Below are 19,383 nucleotides of genomic sequence, written 5' to 3' on the forward strand. Positions count from 1 at the left end.
AGTCGAGCTGTAGCTCCGGTAAACATCCTGTGCTTGAATAAAGAGGTTTTCACATTAGACTCTGTGTCATCTAATGTATCACAAGCCCTAAAAATGCCCCACACCCCGGTGTCCCTGCCCCAGGTAACCGCCCTCTACACCTACTTAGCAATGTTACCTTTCTCTTAGTGGCACAAAGGATCGCATCACAGGTACGGTGATCTAAACCTCTCCACCGTCTTTGTCGGCGTATTCTGGACTCAACCCGAATGTCATGGGATGATTTCCACGCACCCATAGACTTGAATGGGTGTGCGTGAACTGATTTATACTGCAATTTTTTTTTCTCATGCCAAATCTGCATGCGAAGAAAAAAATGCTGGCCGGCACTGCGCCATAGTATATCATGGGAGAGAGTACTATCCAATAAACCATCAGATAAGTCGTCCAATTTTTATGCTTATTGTGATGATGGGAGGTTGTAACTGTAAACCGTTGTATTGGACGGTGGAGCTGAGATTCCTGGTCACTCACATGCAGACATTGTTATTCGCCCCTCCCTTGTCGATTTGCAGCCACTCGCTTTACACACAGATTTATGACCAATCACAACAATGTTACAGATGATGAAATTGGTCGTCATTTACACCAACAGATAATCTCCCACCCTGATAATGTTGGCGGTTTTCATCTCGTCACTTCCACATTCATCGCTAATGGCAGATTCTAAGCATTAGATCAGTCCTAGCCAAGGAGACCAGTTTGACATGGCAATTATGGCCAAATTGGTCAGATATATGTATCTGGAGATGTATCTGCAAATTAAGAGCTAGGAATCCCCACATGACAAATTATAGTTATAATAGTGCCCCCCTATTGATTATGGGAAGCTGCAAATTATTTTATCCTCTACATTGTCATAGCTGCATCAGAGCCTCAAAAAAAATATTACCTCCTCCACTGCAGAACTTCATAAGGCCTGAAACACACATCCGTGAAAAAACACGCACGTGTGTTACGTCCGTTTTTCGGGTCCTTGTCCCGTTTTTGTGTCCGTTTTTATGGTACGTGTGGCATCTGTGTGAACTGCGTATGCTAGCCGTGTGTGCGTGTGGAATGTCAGTGTGTGCGTGTGAAACTTAACTGACGTGTGAGTGTGTTGTCCGTGTGAAATGTCCGTGTGTGATGTAAAATGTAGTTGCTACATGTCGGCAGACAGCGACGCGCGCTGAGAATGAACTCAGGTGAACTTCACCCGACTTCATTGTCATACCGCGGCTCTGTCTGTGTCGCGTCCTGATTAGCGGTCACCCGTGAAGGACTCACCGGTTACCGCTAATCCCCTGAGTGACTGAAATGAGCAGCACGATTAGCGCTGCCGTCACTCAGGTTACCCGCGGCTAGCTGGATCCTCCCCCCGTGACCGCAACTCATCTGTGACTTCATCGCTGTCACTCGGGCGACTTGTTGTCACAGGTGGGGGATCCAGCGGTGGCCGCGAGTAAACTGAGTGACAGCTCAGCTGATCAACTCAGTTGCTGCATGGAGCTGTCAGGAGCAGCGGTGTTCTTCTGCAGCTCCTGTCACCTTCATGTAGCAGAGCTGGAAGCGATGCGAGACCTCCGTGGATTACGCCGGACATGGATGGGTATTTGGGGCATAATAAATTGGTGAACGCGGGTTTTTTGAAGTGTTTATTATTTCAAATAAAGGATTTTTTCACTGTGTCTATTTATTTACTGTAACTTACAGATTAATCATTGGGGGTGTCTCATAGACGCCTGCAATGATTAATATAGGACTTAGTGGCAGCTATGGGCTGCCAATAACTCCTTATTACCCCGATTGCCAACGCACCAGGGCAAATCGGGAAGAGCCGGGTAGAGTCCCAGAACTGTCGCATCTATTGTATGCGGCAATTCTGGGCGGCTGCTGGATGATATTATTAGGCTGGGGGGCTCCCCATAATGTAGAGCTCTCCATAATGTGGAGCTCCCCATCCTGAGAATACCAGCCTTCAGCCGTATGACTTTACCCTGGCTGGTATCAAAATGGGGGGGACCGCACGTCGTTTTTTTTTTTTTTATCTTTTTTTTACTGCACAGTATAGACCCGCCAACCGGCGGCTGTGATTGGTTGCAGTGAGACAGCTGTCACTCAGCGTGGGGGTGTGTCTCACTACAACCAATCATAGGTGCCGATGGGCGGGGAAAGCAGGGAATACGAGATTGAATAATGAGCGGCCGGCTTTTTCAAAATAGTAAAAGCCGCCGGAGTTTATTGAACAGCCGTGCAGCGCCGCGCCGGTGATCGGGGAACGGTGAGTATGAGAGAGGGGGGAGACTGACTGACAGACTGTCAGAGAGGGACAGAAAGACAGAGAGACCAACCGATGGACTGAGGGAGATTGACCGACATACACAGAAATAGAAAGAATGACAGACATCGCTAGAAAAAAGCACAAAACGTACACGGAACATACAGAGATGCATCCATGTCACGTTATTGTGCGCACATACCCATTGACTTTCATGGGGTCCGTGTGTGCGTGTTCCGTGCTGAAAACGGACATGCTTCCATGCAAAACGGAAACACATACGGATCACGGACACGGACACACGTACCTTATGGAATCACGCATGTGTGACCTCAATGATAGATTAACATTGGTGCATGTTTGTCCGTGTCTCCGGTACATACGGAAACGGGACAAACACGCACGTGTTTAACGGATGTGTGTGTCAGGCCTCATAGAAAGAGCACCACAGCTGCTGCAGAACCTCATTATATGGTCACCACCTCAGCTGCTGCAGAATCTAATAATGCAGATACCGACTAAGCTTCTGCAGAACCTTATAAAAGAGAGCACCCCAGAGGCTGCAGAACCTCATCATAGACACCTTCTCACATGCTGCAGAACCTCACAATTCAGAGAGCACCTCAGCTGCTGCAGAATCTCACAATATGGAGAGCACCTCAGCTGTTGCAGAACCTCATCAAACAGCAACAGCACCTCAGCTGCTGCAAAACTGATGGACTCGCCTCCTCTGTGGCTTCTGCAGCAGTCAGGAGGGCAATATGGCGAAGACCCCATATATACCACACAGGGTCTCACCGCTGGAGTCCAGACGTGGAGATCACATCAGATCTCAGCTCATGTTTAATTTTCTGCACCTGCAATTGCTGGACACACATGGGCCCTCACCCACGGACAGCTGTAATGTGCACTAAGGTGGCCCCAAGCTGCCATCTCTACTGTGAACTACCATTAATCCGGAGAGGCGAAGGGTACGTCGGTTGGTGGAAGAGGCCAATCCACCCGGGTATTTTGTTCATCTCTACAGCGCAAGTTATCCTTTTGACGTATACACTGACAGCAGAGCCTACACATACTGAGGGATTGAAATACAAAGTTTTTATAGAAGATTGCAGAAATTTTTATTACTTGCTTATTTAGATTTGTTTAGAGAAGATTGGACGACGGCCCTTTAATATCTGCAGACGGTGATTAGTGAAGCTTCTTTAAGGCCCTCTTAACACATCCGTGTCTCCAGTACATGTAACGTCTGTTTTCACACGTACCGGAGACATGGACACACGTAGACCCATTATAATCAATGGGTTTGGCAAACAAACGTGTTTTGACACGAACCATGTGCTCCACACGGCGACATGTCCTTTTTCTGTCAACAGCACGGGTGTCACACGGACCACACACTGATATGATCTGTGTGAGACCGGAGAAAACACAGGTCACATAAAAATAAAGAATTTTTATACTTAACTGTCTCTGCTGTTATTTCCGGGTCCGCTCACTATGCGCATGAATATTCACTGCACTCACTGTGGACCCAGAAGTAACAGCAGCACCGGAGACAGGTAAGTATACCAGCTCATGCTGTCCGTGTGCTATCAAGATGTCACACAGCTAGCACAGGGACAACACACATAAAACATACACACGGACACACATACGTACCTTCACTACGGACAGTGCGAAACGTTTGTGACTTCCTTCATTTACATGTTCACTCCCTAACCATGAGCCTTTTGCACCCCCTTATTGTGGGCACCTTGCACCCCTTGATCGTAGGCCCCTCGCATACCATAATTGTGGGCCCCATGCACCCCATGATTGTGGGCGCCTCACTAACAGCAGCTCCTTGGAGGGGGATCTGTACATTAACATAATCAGTCTTTATGTACTTGCACATCGGCTCCTCTGGACACATATAGCAGTGGGAGTATAATGTGTGTCACTGACCTTGTCCAAAGCAATAATGGAGGCCATATTGGTTGTCACATTGTTGTCCCTGGAATTATTAGGAGATTCAACCACATAAGGCCACCTTCACACGTCTGTGATTCTGGTACGTATGTGCTTTTTTATTTTATACGTACCAGAATCGCTGACATACGCAGACCCATTATAATCAATGGGTCTGCTCACACATCAGTGATTTTTCACTGAACGTGTCTCCGTGCAGAGTACACCCGTGGCCGTGATTCTGCACGGAGACAAGTCAGTTTTTTTTCTGGCATCACTGATGACCCACGGACCACACTATGGTGTGATCCGTGTGTGATATGTGAAACACGCACCAGAAAATCACGGACATATTAAATATTTTCAACTTACCTTGCCTGCGATTCGCTCTGGAGCCTCCGCTCTCGACAGCTCCTGCCTGGCTCATGAATATTCATGAGAGCAGGAATAGCTGACCTGGAAGTAGCTGCAGAGAGCGGTGGGCGGATGCTGCAGAGCCGAGGAGTTCAGCACCATGGACAGCAGGAGCGAAGGCAGGTGAGTAATGTCCATATGCAATCACGGATTGCACATGGACAACCCAAGTGTGCCGTGAATCACGGAACACGGAGGGACATGTGCGTGTTTTACACGTCAGTGAAGAATGTCAGTGTTTTTCACTGACGTGTGAAACGGGCCTAACACATTGGATTCTGTCTGCACTTTTCAGGATTTGACATGAAGAAACGCTCACCCCTGTCATCTGCTGCATGGACAGCCGGGCCCCCATGGGACAATCTTCTGTCCCCGTTCAGATAATGAATGGTTTCCAAAATGGTAGAGTTGTCACCGCTCTGGGCAGGAATGGGTGAAGTGTTGATTATCTCTTAACATCGAAACTTGGGGTATAAGAAGAATTAAATCTGCACGAAAAAAATAAGTAACGTGTGCTTGAGACTTAAGGAATCTCAGTCCCTTTGCTGGCATCAGGAAACCCTTCAGGTTTTATGTGACATACATAAATGTCACACGTCAATTCCTTCAGCATTGTTACTGCAGATTTCACTCATACTAATGAGTGGGGAAAACCTGCACCAAAATGCATAAAAAAATGCACCTACTTAACGCATTTTTCTTGCCAGATGCAGAAATGGTGCAGAAACTTCTGCTTAAAATCCTTAATGTGTGCACATATCCTATAATGTCATACATTGCCGATTTAAAAGCATAAGGGAGGAGTATTAGACCAGGTTTTTCGCAGTGGGTGCCACCATGAGGAGGGGGAGAATAACCCCCTAATACAGAACATGAGACTGGAATGATTCTGCGATGCTGAGTGTCTGACACGTCATGGCTGTGAAGCTGATACTTATGATGCAGTCTCATGGGGTCTCTTTGAAGACACTTTTTGGGAGACTAATAGGTCTCGCAGCATCCCTGGGGTCTGGGAAATGTCCTACAAGGCTTTTGGAGGGGTGAAAAATTGCTGCTATATTGTTCTGTCGGTGATGTGTGGTTGCCCGTTAGCTTTCTGCTGGGTGCTGGAGTTCGCCTGCATCCCGCGCTGTCACATGTGGTGCATCGGACCCTGTATAAGGATGTAGAACATGGAGCGTCTGTCTGAAGCTGGTCTGGAGCTCCTGCGTCCACTGCTTGTGTGACCAGTGTTATGAGGCCTGCGGCCTGTGCTTCAGCCTCTTCTGGATGCAGCTTAAGAACAGGTAACCCTAGTGCCCACCCTGAGCAGTTCAAGTCACCCAACTACGGTACCATTAGACTAAGAGTGGATAACCACAGTGCCCACCCCGGCCTGTCCAAGTCCCCCAACTACCATTAGACTAAGGGGGGCTTTACACGTTGCGACATCGCACCGATATATCGTCGGGGTCACGTCGTTAGTGACACACATCCGGTGCCGGTAGCGACATTGCAACGTGTAAATCCTACCGGTAGGTGCGACAATGAACGAGCACAGAATTGTACAATATCGCTGATCTGTGTAACGTCGGTCATTTCCATAATGTCGGTTCGACCGCAGGTATGATGTTGTTTGTCGTTGGTGCAGCTCCACACATCGCTGTGTGTAAACCCGCAGGAGCAACAAACATCTCCTTACCTGCGTCCCGACGGCAATGCGGAAGGAAGGAGGTGGGCGGGATGTTATGTCCCGCTCATCTCTGCCCCTCCGCTTCTATTGGCCGGCCAATTAGTGACGTTGTGGTGACGTCGCTGTGACGCCGAACGCACCTCCCCCTTGAAGGAGGGATTGTTCGGCAGTCACCGCGACGTCGCCGAGCAGGTATGTGCGTGTGAAGCTGCCGCAGCAATAATGTTCGCTACGGCTGCAGTCACCACATATCGCATGTGCAACGGGGGCGGGTGCTATCGCGCTGGACATCACTAGCAATTGCTAGCGATGTCCCAACGAGTAAAGTACCCCTAAGAGTCAATAACTACAGTAGCCACCGCAGCCCCTCCAAGTCATCCAACAACTACCATTAGAATAAGAGCGGATAACCACACTGCCCACACCTGGCCCCTCCAAGTCACACAACAACTACCATTAGGCAAAAAGCGGATAACCACAGTGCCCACCTAGGGCCGCCCAAGTCTTCTGACAACTACCATCAGACAAATAGTGGATAACTCCAGTACTCACCCCGACCCATCCATGTCAGCTGACAACTACCATCTGGTGGCTTCCTTCGGACCTTTGAGTCCAACCACACGAGGAGACGGAGGCCTTAAGGAGTCTCCATGAACATGATTCTACGAACAGATGAGCATGACTCCTCTCTCTTGACACTTCCCTCTTGTGGCAGGGGGACTTTGAGTCTCCTAGGTTACTGGAGTCCAGGGGTGGCTTCTATCTCTGCACCCCTGACTATATATCTGTATACAGTGTGTCCACCCATAGCCTGGCCACCGCCATTAACTTGAACGGCGACAGCTATAGGAATAGAAGTGGTGTCTAGGTATAGTAAAGTAGCCATGCGCTACGCAATGAAACCACCTATAGCGCCACCTGGTGAAAAGCAACGGTTTTAGCATTTTTATCTTGAAAATGGAACGAGATAGAGAAAAAAAAGCGAATTAAAAATTGTAGGGCATCATCAATTCAATACGAATCGACACCTTGCATACAGAAATGCTATGATATGAAATCCATGACCCCCCATAAACATTGAATGCTGGTCACGCATATGGCACTCATTTAACTTTGATGCTCAAAGTGGCCCCCGTCAGCTGCAATACACATCTGGACTCTGGACAGCATACTGTATCTTGCTGCCCGTTGTGCAATATGGTAGGTGACACGTTTGCACAAGCATCTGTGATACGTCGTCGTAGCTCCTGCAATGTTGGTGGAGAGGTCGCATACACCTGCTGTTTGATGTGACCTCACAGAAAGAAGTCCAATGGGGTCAGGTCAGGTGAGTGTGGAGGCCCCTCCACGCAGCCACCATACCCAATGACTTGTAGGAAGGTCTCCCTGAGGTATCGCTTCACGTCCGCAGCTTTGTGAGTTTTACACGTTCTAATCATAGCATTTCTGTATGCAAGGTGTGGATTCGTATTGAATTGATGATGCCCTACAACTTTGTAATTCACTTTTTTTCTCTATCTAGTTCCGTTTTCAAGATAAAAATGCTAACTCCGTTGTTTTCCACCAGGTGGCGCTATAGGTAGTTTCATTGCGTAGCGCATGGCTACTTTACTATACCTAGACACTACTTCTATGCCTATAGCTGCCGCCGTTCTCAAGGTAATGGCGTTGGACAGGATATGGGGGGACACACTGTATAAAATGACCTTCTGTATATAGTGGCACCCAGAAAGGGGCTGCTCCAATAATAACATTCAGTGGCCTACTACACAATATTCTGCAATGTTGATACCAGACCCATTAACCCCCTCCTTCCTATAGAATATTACCTTTTCCCTGTTTCCCTATGACAACACTTCCAGCCCTTGTGTTGTGGAAGCTCACAGAGAAACATTACAGACAAGAGAGATTTTTCCCCATGACACTTTTTGCCTTTTTGCTCCATCAGGGCCTTACGGCAGCCAATCAGATTGCAACATGCTTTATTCCTGAAGAGGCAGACATCTGATTGGTCATTGAGGCGCCATGTTCCTATGATAACACTGCAGGTGTTGTCATGGGGACACAAAGGTGATACTCAGACAGTGAAATGAGGGACGAGGCCGAGCTGAAGTGAAAATATGCACATTATTTATTAACTGATTCTTTGTAATAAACCATTTGAAAATATTTTACAGGAATCACGCACGACTCATACAAACTTTCTGTCACTTGTGGAACTTTTTTTCTGTACAAATAAATAAATAAACTTTTGCTCCAGTCACCGGATAAAAGCCACTAACTGATGAGGAGAAGTCGATGACCTCGCGCCGGCCGCGGACGGGATATATATACTATTTATAGATATTTATACCTATTTATAGCTCTCTCGCTCTGGAATGGAGGATCGGACTAGAAACGCGACGGACGCCGGGCGCACGCACATCACCCACCCCCTCAAAACAAGATCCAAACACACAGCCAAGCTACAAGCAAAGAAAATCACCATTTAGGGGTTCGACCCTCCCCCCCGTCCCCGAGCTCTGGCCTGGGGCGTCTCTTGGCAGAAGGAGGGGGTTCCCTCCCACCTCCCCCCCATTGTTCATACGGGGTCTCATCATCACTGGAGGTGGACAACAAGCAATATGGCGGCATGAATGAGACGTAGACGAGGATGAGGATGGACGCCAGAAAGGCAACAAAAGGAGCCAAGTCCACAGATTGGGGGACGTTACCCCCCAGAAATATAAGACCACCCCTCACTATCTGCTCTGGAGAAAGCTGGGTGATACAGCCGCCAATACACAAGCAGAGGAGGATTGTGGGCGCTATGATTTTGGGGGGCTTGGCACTTCGTTCTCACCTTCTGCTCTTAATACTGGATTCAAGGATCGGATCGCGTGGCGCTGGTTCAGCAGAAATTGAAAACGATTGGGATCAGGGCGAAGCAAAAGTGAGTCCCCTCCCCCATCTTGTGCTATGACTGGACAGTGTGCTGACCCGGTGTGACAGCTTCATGTGCGGTTTTTGGGGCTCGCAGTTCCCCTGTGCTTGTGAAATGGTTGTGCCCTCTGTCCTGGGATTATCACAGCTGGCGCTAAGTATTTCAGCAACAGCGTCTAAACGATGGCAACACTACAAGAGCGACGCGCCGTCATGAATAAGGGGACCGGCTGAAGACAGTGATCCCAAAGAGACGGTAACCCATGAGAGTGCACTAGGGCTTCACCTTTTGCCTCGCACTGTGTCGCGGAGCGGACTGGTGACAGCGACAAACCGGACTCTTTGGTGCAATTGCATATGATGGGGACAGTAGTCTGTGGGGGCAGAGCTTGGTGGCCCCAGGACCAGAGGGTGAAGGAAGGAAAACGCAGCTTTGGCACTTAATAACCTGCAGAACTGTAAGATCCTGGAAGTCGCAGTTCTGTAGGAAGGAGTGAAAAGGCAAAATGCTCCACGCTACTGAAGGGGGCAGCCGGGCCTGTAGTCAAGGAGCAACGTAGCAGCCGGGCCTGGAGTCCAGGAACTAAGGGGCAACTGGGGTCCAGGAACTAAGGGGTAACCGGGGCCTGGGGTCCAGGAACTAAGGGGTAGCCGGGGCCTGGGGTCAAGGAACTAAGGGCCAGCCGGGGCATGATCCCTAGGAACTAAGGGGTAGCCAGTGCCTGGACTCCAAGAACTAAGGGACATCCGGGGCCTGAAACCCAAAGGAAAAGTGGCAGCTGGGGCATAGTGTCCAGGGGCAATGGGGCAGTTGGAGCCTGTAGTCAATGAGTAAAGTGGCAGCCGGGGCCTGGAGTCCAGGAACTAAGAGGCAGCTGGGACTGGACTTCAGAAAATAAGGGGCAGAAAAGGCTTGAACCCTAGAGGAAAAGGGGCAGCTTGGGCCTTGTTTTCAGAGGCAATGGGGCAGCCGGGGCCTGTAGTCAATGAGCAATGTGGCAGCGGAGACCTGAAGTCCAAAAACTAAGGGGTAGCCGGAGTCTGGAGGCCAGGAACTAAGGGGCAGCCGGGGTCTGGAGGCCAGGAACTAAGGGGCAGCCGGGGTCTGGAGGCCAGGAACTAAGGGGCAGTCGGGGCCTGGAGTCCAGGAACTAAGGGGCAGCCGGGGTCTGGAGGCCAGAAACTAAGGAGTAGCCGGGGCCTGGACCTGAGGAACTAGGAGGCAGTTGGGGCCTGGACCCCAGAGGAAAAGGGACAGCTTGGGCATCGTTTTCAGGGGCAAAGGGGCACTTGGGGCCTGTAGTCAATCAGCAAAGTGGCAGCCAGGGCCTGGGGTCCAAAACCTAAGGGACAGGTGTGGCCTGAATTTCAAAGGAAAAGGGGCAATGGGGCCTGGAGTCCAATAACTGAGGGGCAGCTGGAGCCTGGAGTCCAGAGGAAAAAGAGCAGCTGGGGTCTGGAGTCGAGGAGTCACTGCTCACTTTTTGCTGAATGTCATTTGTCCTGATCCCCTCCCCTGATGTGAGCAAAACTCCAACTCTTTTGTATATGATAATGATATGGAAAGCTGTGACAAGATGACAAAAAACAGCAGTGACGTCATCACCAAGGACAGCAGTGACATCATCACCAAGGACAGCAGTGACATCATCACCAAGGACAGCAGTGATGCTATCGCCAATGGGTGGATATGTCTGTCAACCTGCTAGCAATGACTTCATCATGGGTACATGACATCACCAAGGACAGCAATGACATCATCACCCTGAGTATATCGTCACTATGGGAAGCTAGAACATCATTACTAACAGTAGATATGACATCATCGGCCTGGGAAGATATGACATCATCACTACGAGCTCTGGCTGATACAGCAGCTGTAGAAATGGATGAGGACGTTGAAGGCCATTGACCCTGTGTCCCCCACAACTTATAAAACAGAAATTCAGGTGAACAGACAGGAACCATGGAGACAGACGAACAGGAAACAGGGAATCCTGGGAGCTGCCATGGCTCCACCCGCTCGCTGGGTAGGTGCTACTACTCCGCCATGATGGTTTGTTTTCCTGGTTGCCATGGTAACTCCTGATGACATTAAAAGGTCTCCTTGTTGTCGCCGTAAAATCATCCAAATCAAGTGGTGGTTGTCGTGGTAACAGCCCAACGCGCAAGAGGCGCTCGCCTGTTTGTCATGGTAACCACGTCACTGAACAAGAAGTGGCCTCAGGAAGGAGGGAGGAAGTGGAGACGACCTAAAGGCCCCGGCCCACGGAGGACGAGGTGCAGCCGCCCAGCAGGAGCAGGAGCTGAAGACACAACAGCAGGAGCCACGACGGCCGAAACATGGAGCCCCGACCACAGTCCGAGGTGTCCTCCTGCAAGGCAAAAATGGGAGTGACAGGTGACACAGCAAGGGGAGCCGAGCCCAGCAATTACATGGGACTGCAGGCTATAACTAATGTATGCAGTGTTACATAGGACTGCAGGTAATATCTACTACATTATCTGTATTCAGAGATATATCACCATTATCTGTGGTGTTACATAGGACTGCCGGTAACATCTACTACATTATCTGTATTCAGAGATATATCACCATTATCTGTGGTGTTACATAGGACTGCAGGTGACGTTTGCTATACTATCGGTACTCAGAGATAACTAGTTATCACTGTGTTATCCATGGTGTTACATAGGACTGCAGGTGACATCTGCTACATTATCTCTACTCAGAGAGATAACACCATTATCTGTAGTGTTACATAGGACTGCAGGTAACATCTACTACACTATCAGTACTCAGAGTTATCACTGATATCTGTGGTGTTACATAGGAGTGCAGGGGACATCTACTACATTATCTGTACTCACAGAGATATCACTGTGTTATCTGTGGTGTTACATAGGACTGCAGGTGATATCTACTACACAATTGGTACTCTGAGATATCACTCTGTTATCTGTGGTGTTGCACAGGATTGCACATGACATCTACATTATCTGTACTCAGAGAGATAATACTGCGATCTTGTGGTGTTACAGAGGACTGGAGGTGACATCTACTACACTATCGGTACTCAGAGATATCACGGTGTTATATTTGGTGTTACATAGGACTGCAGGTGACATACATTATTTGTACTCAAGAGTGTTATCACTGTTATCTGTGGTGTTACATGGGACTGCTTGTAATGATGAGCGAGTTTCAAAATACTCGGATTCGTGATACTCGTAACGAATACTGTCTAATACTCACGTATTCATTCCGAATAGTGTGTGCAATGCAAGTCAATGGAGGAAAACTCGCAATGTAACGAGTAACCTGAATGCTGTACTATTTGTGCGAGTAGTGAATAGTGAAGAATTCCGGTTACTCGTTACATTACGAGTTTTTATAAACTCGTGTGATCTGGGCCTAAGGGGTACTTCTCACATAGCGAGATCGCTACCAAGATCGCTGCTGAGTCACGGTTTTTGTGACGCACCAGTGACCTCATTAGCGATCTCGCTGTGTGTGACACTGAGCAGCGATCTGGCCCCTGCTGTGAAATCGCTGCTCGTTACACACAGTGCTGGTTCATTTTTTGGACGTTGCTCTCCCGCTGTGAAGCACACATCGCTGTGTGTGACAGCGAGAGAGCAACGATCTGAATGTGCAGGGAGCCGGCGTCTGGCAGCCTGCGGTAAGCTGTAACCAAGGTAAATATCGGGTAACCAAGCGAAGCCCTTTGCTTGGTTACCCGATATTTACCTTGGTTACTAGCGTCCGCCGCTCTCAGGCTGTCAGTGCCGGCTCCCTGCACAAGTAGCTGGAGTACACATCGGGCAAATAAGCAAAGCGGTTTGCTTATTAACCCGATGTGTACTGTGGCTAGGAGTGCAGGGAGCCAGTGCTAAGCGGTGTGCGCTGGTAACCAAGGTAAATATCGGGTAACCAAGCGCTTGGTTACCCGATATTTACCTTAGTTACCAAGCGCAGCATCGCTTCCACGCGTCGCTGCTGGCAGGGGGCTGGTCACTGGTCGCTGGTGAGATCTGCCTGATTGACAGCTCACCAGCGACCATGTAGTGACGCACCAGCAATCCTGACCTGGTCAGATCGCTGGTGGGATCGCTGGAGCGTCGCTAAAGTGTGACGGTACCCTAAGAAGCACAATCAGCTCTGCTACATCTGTGATAGGTAAAGTAAACAGACCAGTACCATTGTGTTGTAGTCAAAGCAGACGTGAGGTCCTTTCCGATATCGAGGCATCTGCACCAGCTCACACTGCTCCGGACCCTCAGCTGTGACGAGTTAATGGAAAAAAGCAAGCAACACAGGAACTAATGATATAAAACTGCACATTTCAGTTCTAAGTCCTCATGACACTCAAGATCTCTGCTTGCTGTCAGTGTATAGGGAAAGCGGTATCATCAGAGGTTTATGCTGCTTTGTTTAGGTCATGGTGAGTCCATCACTTTGGATAGGGTTGGCCATAGACCTGAGTTCCCCAACTCCAGTCCTCAAGGGCCACCAACAGTGCATGTTTTTAGGATTTCCTTAGCATTACATGGGTGTTGGAATGATCACCTGTGCAATACTAAGGAAACCCTGAAAACATGCACTTTTGGTGGCCCTTGAGGACTGGAGTTGGGGACCCCTGCCCTAGACAATCTGGCATTCTGACAGACACCCCATTATGTGCGCCCCCATATTATTCTTGCCAGAAGGATACAGCGCGTCTCCACCTGGTCCAGCTTCATGGAGTCGCACTGGCTGCAGATCATCGTCTCCGCCACCACAAAGAGCAGGTTTGTGTTTGCGAGTCTCTGGGCATGAAAATATCTGACGGAGGAAAAAGGTTAAGACACAAAGGGGTTAATTAACCCTTAACACCTGTGCCTGACCAACCCCCAGCCCCTGAACCTGACTGACCGGGAGCAGGGCCCGCAGTCGATGACAGCCGTGTACGTGGCATTGACGCTGCTGAAGTAATACTGTGTCTGCTTCATGATGCAGCTGGCTTCTCGGGGCTCCAGGTTTTCAGCCATGATGTCATCTGTGGAGACAATGGGGAAAGTGGGAACAGCAGAGTCACAGGGACAGACAATATGGCGTCATCCCACTACTCCATGATGGCAGCATCTGTGTAACACAATCTTCTGAACCTTTACTGTTCATTTGTGTCCGTATGTTGTGCATGGAAACCATCAGCAAGTAGGCGTTAGGTCTGTATGTGGTTATCGGACTATTTGAGTCCTAATATGGTAATTGGCAGCTTACTGACGGTTTCCAATTCTATTGTACAGGAAAAAAGCAAAGAGGGCCCATCAGGAAGAGGCGGTGGAGCCGTCAGTCGCCATGCTGAGGGTCCTCGCAGTAATCCCACCACCACTGTACAACTTGGGTGTAGTCACTTAGTAGAGGAGCACCCCGGCTCTTACCCGCGTGCATCCAGCTGGTGTACATCAGACTGACGAACAGATGCTGCAATAATGACCTGTGGAGAGAGACGATTATAAGGTGGAGATTATAAGCACAGGGGCCGCAGACTCTGGGAAATGTGGAGCCGAATCTACTCACCAGGCAGCAGCAGATGACAGCCAGGCCAGATTCAGCATGTCAGCGATTGTCGGCTGAGGAACAAGAGACGAAATTCAGCCGCGTAAAGTCAAACACATTCATTTTACACTCTAGTTGCATCCACAGATGTGCAGTCCATTTCTCATGGTGCACCGCTCTGTGGAGGAGGAGCACCGCTCTGTGGAGGAGGAGCACTGCTCAATGGAGGAGGAGCACTGCTCAATGGAGGAGGAGCACTGCTCTATGGAGGAGGAGCACCGCTCTGTGGAGGAGGAGCACCGCTCTGTGGAGGAGGAGCAGCGTCGGTGGAGGAGGAGCACTGCTCTGTGGAGGAGGAGCACTGCTCTATGGAGGAGGAGCACCGCTCTGTGGAGGAGGAGCAGCGTCTGTGGAGGAGGAGCACTGCTGTATGGAGGGAGCACCGCTCTGTGGAGGAGGAGCACTGCTCTGTGGAAGAGGAGCACTGCTCAGTGCAGACACAGCTAGAATAAGCAAGCAAGTCTGGGTAAAGCTCTGGCTGTGACTGGAGTATAGACTTTAATTCAGAATGCAGCAGCCTCAGGGAGGATCTGACGCTCATGTGGAGGAGGAGCACCGCTCTGTGGAGGAGGAGCATTGCTCTGTGGAGGAGGAGCACCGCTCTGTGGAGGAGGACCACCGCTCTGTGGAGGAGGAGCAGCACCGCTCTGTGGAGGAGGAGCAGCGCTCTGTGGAGGAGGAGCACCGCTCTGTGGAGGAGGAGCACCGCTCTGTGGAGGAGGAGCACTGCTCTGTGGAGGAGGAGCAGCACCGCTCTGTGGAGGAGGAGCACCGCTCTGTGGAGGAGGAGCAGCACCGCTCTGTGGAGGAGGAGCAGCGCTCTGTGGAGGAGGAGCACCGCTCTGTGGAGGAGGAGCACCGCTCTGTGGAGGAGGAGCAGCACCGCTCTGTGGAGGAGGAGCACCGCTCTGTGGAGGAGGAGCAGCACCGCTCTGTGGAGGAGGAGAACCGCTCTGTGGAGGAGGAGCACCGCTCTGTGGAGGAGGAGCAGCACCGCTCTGTGGAGGAGGAGGACCGCTCTGTGGAGGAGGAGCAGCACCGCTCTGTGGAGGAGGAGCACCGCTCTGTGGAGGAGGAGCAGCACCGCTCTGTGGAGGAGGAGCACCGCTCTGTGGAGGAGCAGCACCGCTCTGTGGAGGAGGAGCACCGCTCTGTGGAGGAGGAGCAGCACCGCTCTGTGGAGGAGGAGCAGCACCGCTCTGTGGAGGAGGAGCACCGCTCTGTGGAGGAGGAGCACCGCTCTGTGGAGGAGGAGCAGCACCGCTCTGTGGAGGAGGAGCACCGCTCTGTGGAGGAGGAGCACCGCTCTGTGGAGGAGGAGCACCACTCTGTGGAGGAGGAGCACTGCTCTGTGGAGGAGGAGCACTGCTCTGTGGAGGAGCAGCACCGCTCTGTGGAGGAGGAGCACCGCTCTGTGGAGGAGGAGCACTGCTCTGTGGAGGAGCAGCACCGCTCTGTGGAGGAGGAGCACTGCTCTGTGGAGGAGGAGCACTGCTCTGTGGAGGAGCAGCACCGCTCTGTGGAGGAGGAGCACCGCTCTGTGGAGGAGGAGCACTGCTCTGTGGAGGAGCAGCACCGCTCTGTGGAGGAGGAGCACTGCTCTGTGGAGGAGGAGCACCGCTCTGTGGAGGAGCACCGCTCTGTGGAGGAGGAGCACTGCTCTGTGTCTCCTGCTTGCTCGAACAACTTACCACAAAGATCCCTCTGGGGGCCGCGCCTTTGTTGCTCTCGGTTTTCGGGGCACACAGTGACTGGTAATCGTAGGACTCCTTTCTGGTGAAGAATGAGCTGTTGTACAGAGCACCCATGAGGTTGGGGTCCACTTCACTGAAGAACTTCCCAACCTAAGAGAAACATAAGGGGTTAATGTGATGAGGAGCATGAGGGCAGAACAGACTGCAGGTGTACTGCAACTCCCAGCATACTTTAACCTCCTCTGATGTAGTCTCAGGGTAAAACCGCAAATTTCGTGCACTTTTCCCATTTCCCAGAAGTTATTGGAAATTGTTCCAGCTATCTTAGATCATCAGTGTCACAGTCTGATTTGATTGATAACAGAGAGCAGCAGATCTACACTGTTATTGGGTTCTGGATACACCCAGCTCCACAATCTCTCCATCCTCATCACTGACGGCTTTTCCTGTCACTTTTTCTGTTTCTCAAAATACCTGATTTCTAAATTCCCGGAGCCTTAACACGGCAATTACCAGCACGAAAGATCCATGAAAGGGCAATTAACCTCCAGAACGATGCGCGTGTTTATGTATCAGCATCGGCTGCGGAGCAAATAAACCGACACCGCGCCAATCAGGAGGATCCAACACCGAACGCAACACGTGTTTATGTATTTAGTCACATAAAAACGATAAAATATACGTCAGCAACAATCTGATCCGTGTGTCATATATACAAATCAGATCACACATATATACAGTCACTGTGTACATACATTACATTATTTATATGAGTTACCTCCTGTATTATACTCCAGAGCTGCACTCACTATTCTGCTGGTGCAGTCACTGTGTACATACATTACTTATCTTATAGTGGTCTTAAGTTACATCCTGTATTATACTCCAGAGCTGCACTCACTATTCTTTTTTTTTTTTTTAAATCAGATCTTTTTTTATTAAACAACTAAGAATCAATACAGAGAAAATATATTGTATCTTATATAACTAGTAAAAGCGTACATTGAACCAACATATGTTGTCTATAAATCAGGTTCTTCCTCTGTATATATAAAAAAAAAAAAGATTCTAAGGCCATGTGCCCACGGGAGCTTGCTGCGGAAAACCTGTGGATTTTTCTGGATTTTCCAGATAAATCCGCAGGTTCTAGCATGTACAGGCACTCCCCATGTTACCCTATAGGACATGGGGGGTGCTGTGTCCACGCTGCGGAAAGTGCGGCTGCGGAATCTCCTGCGGAGATCCCTCAGCCGCACCTAACTGCATGTCAATTATTCATGCGGATTTACTTGCGGAGATCCCGGCCCTCCGCTATGGAGATAGAGGCCGGGACGTCCACAGGTAAATCGCGTGAAACTCCGCATGTTTCCCGCAGCTATTCCGCTGGAAACTCGCAGCTGAAAATAGCTGCGGATGCCGGCGGGCAGCTGCGGGAAACATGCGGCCGTACCTGCGAATATATCCGCAGGTACGAGTGTCCCGTGGGCATATGGCCTTAGGCTATGTGCCCACGGGAGCTTGTTTCTGCGGATTTTGCCGTGGAAAACCTGCGGATTTTTCTGGATTTTCCAGATAAATCCACAGGTTTTAGCATGTACAGTCACTCACCATGTTATCCTATGAGACATGGGGAGTGTCTGTGTCCATGCTGCGGATGTAGGCATCCGCAGGTATAATTGCATGTCAATTATTCATGCGGAATTACCTGCGGATGTCCCGGCCCTCCGCTATGGAGATAAGAGGCCGGGACGTCCGCAGGTAAGTCGCATGAATGTCCACATGTTTCCCACAGCTATTCCGCTGGAATCTCGCAGCTAAAAATAGCTGCGGACGCCGGCGGGCAGCTGCGGGAAACATGCGCTCGTACCTGCGGATACATCCGCAGGTACGAGCGCCCGTGGGCACATAGCCTTAGATCACAGTTATATAAATTGAGCCTACAAACAACATGGCTCCACAGATAAACAAAAGTTTAAATTATGCAATAATGCCTCAGTCTAATAGAAAAGTCTCCTCCATTAGCCGTGTCGCTCCACATCATATCTCCATACCCGCTTGCCTCTCTCTCCCCGTTTAATCATCAATCGCACCCTTCCGGCCCCCCCCCACAGCGCCGCTCAAAGTCCACTCCGCCACGTAAAACACTAGTTTTAACTTTTACTCCCCAAACGTTCCATTCACTGCAAGCACAACAGTAACTGGTCCAGCATTGCACCCTGCACTAGTGCCCCAGAGGGAGACCCGGACACTCCATCCATGGCTGACAGATTTTGTAAAACTTTCTCAGTGTTTTTCTCTTTAAATAAACTCCCCTTTCCAATCTAATGACATTATTTAATTTATTTTTAAGCTCCAGTAATGTTGGTGGTAGAGGATCTAACCAATGGTATGCCAGTATCTTCCTTGCTTGATACAGGATACGGGCTATTCCCAGGGCTGTTGGAGAGTCCGGGTCTACTCCTCCCTCCCACAGACTCAACAAACATAAACAAGGGGACGGCTGGATTGTGATATGATATATTTGGTCTATGAGTCCCAGGGTTGGTTTCCAGAAATCACCAATGTGTCCACACTCCCACATAACATGCATCAAATGGGCATCATCCTGTCCACACCTAACACATTGTGCATTTGGTCTAAGTCCCATCCTGAATAATAGGCTGGGAGTTTTATATACCCTGTGGATGAGATATATTTGAGAAAGCCTTTGGCACTCAGAGACCGCCAGTTTAGGGACCTGTTCTAGAATGTCGGACCACTGGTCTTCCGTCAGGGGACCAACGTCCCGTTCCCATTTACTTTTAACAGTCAGTGGGTATGTCTCCAGATGGGC

General features: G+C 49.9%; 1 protein-coding gene across 2 annotated transcripts in view; it reads right to left on the minus strand.

The window, feature by feature from the left end:
* Positions 1-8,440: 8,440 nt before the first annotated feature.
* Positions 8,441-19,383, minus strand: part of CACNA2D2 (calcium voltage-gated channel auxiliary subunit alpha2delta 2) — a 196,764-nt gene continuing 185,821 nt past the window's right edge. For both annotated transcript variants that reach the window (XM_075321644.1, XM_075321643.1), the window contains 7 exons: positions 16,548-16,700; positions 14,818-14,870; positions 14,679-14,734; positions 14,170-14,293; positions 13,970-14,079; positions 13,456-13,538; positions 8,441-11,629 (listed from right to left, as the gene is read on the minus strand). In XM_075321644.1, the coding sequence (XP_075177759.1) occupies positions 11,507-11,629; positions 13,456-13,538; positions 13,970-14,079; positions 14,170-14,293; positions 14,679-14,734; positions 14,818-14,870; positions 16,548-16,700 (702 nt within the window). In that variant the 3' untranslated portion in view covers positions 8,441-11,506. The remainder of the gene's footprint in view (positions 11,630-13,455; positions 13,539-13,969; positions 14,080-14,169; positions 14,294-14,678; positions 14,735-14,817; positions 14,871-16,547; positions 16,701-19,383) is intronic.

This window comes from Anomaloglossus baeobatrachus, chromosome 8 (genome assembly GCF_048569485.1).
Source record: "Anomaloglossus baeobatrachus isolate aAnoBae1 chromosome 8, aAnoBae1.hap1, whole genome shotgun sequence".
NCBI classification, from domain to species: Eukaryota; Metazoa; Chordata; class Amphibia; order Anura; family Aromobatidae; genus Anomaloglossus; species Anomaloglossus baeobatrachus.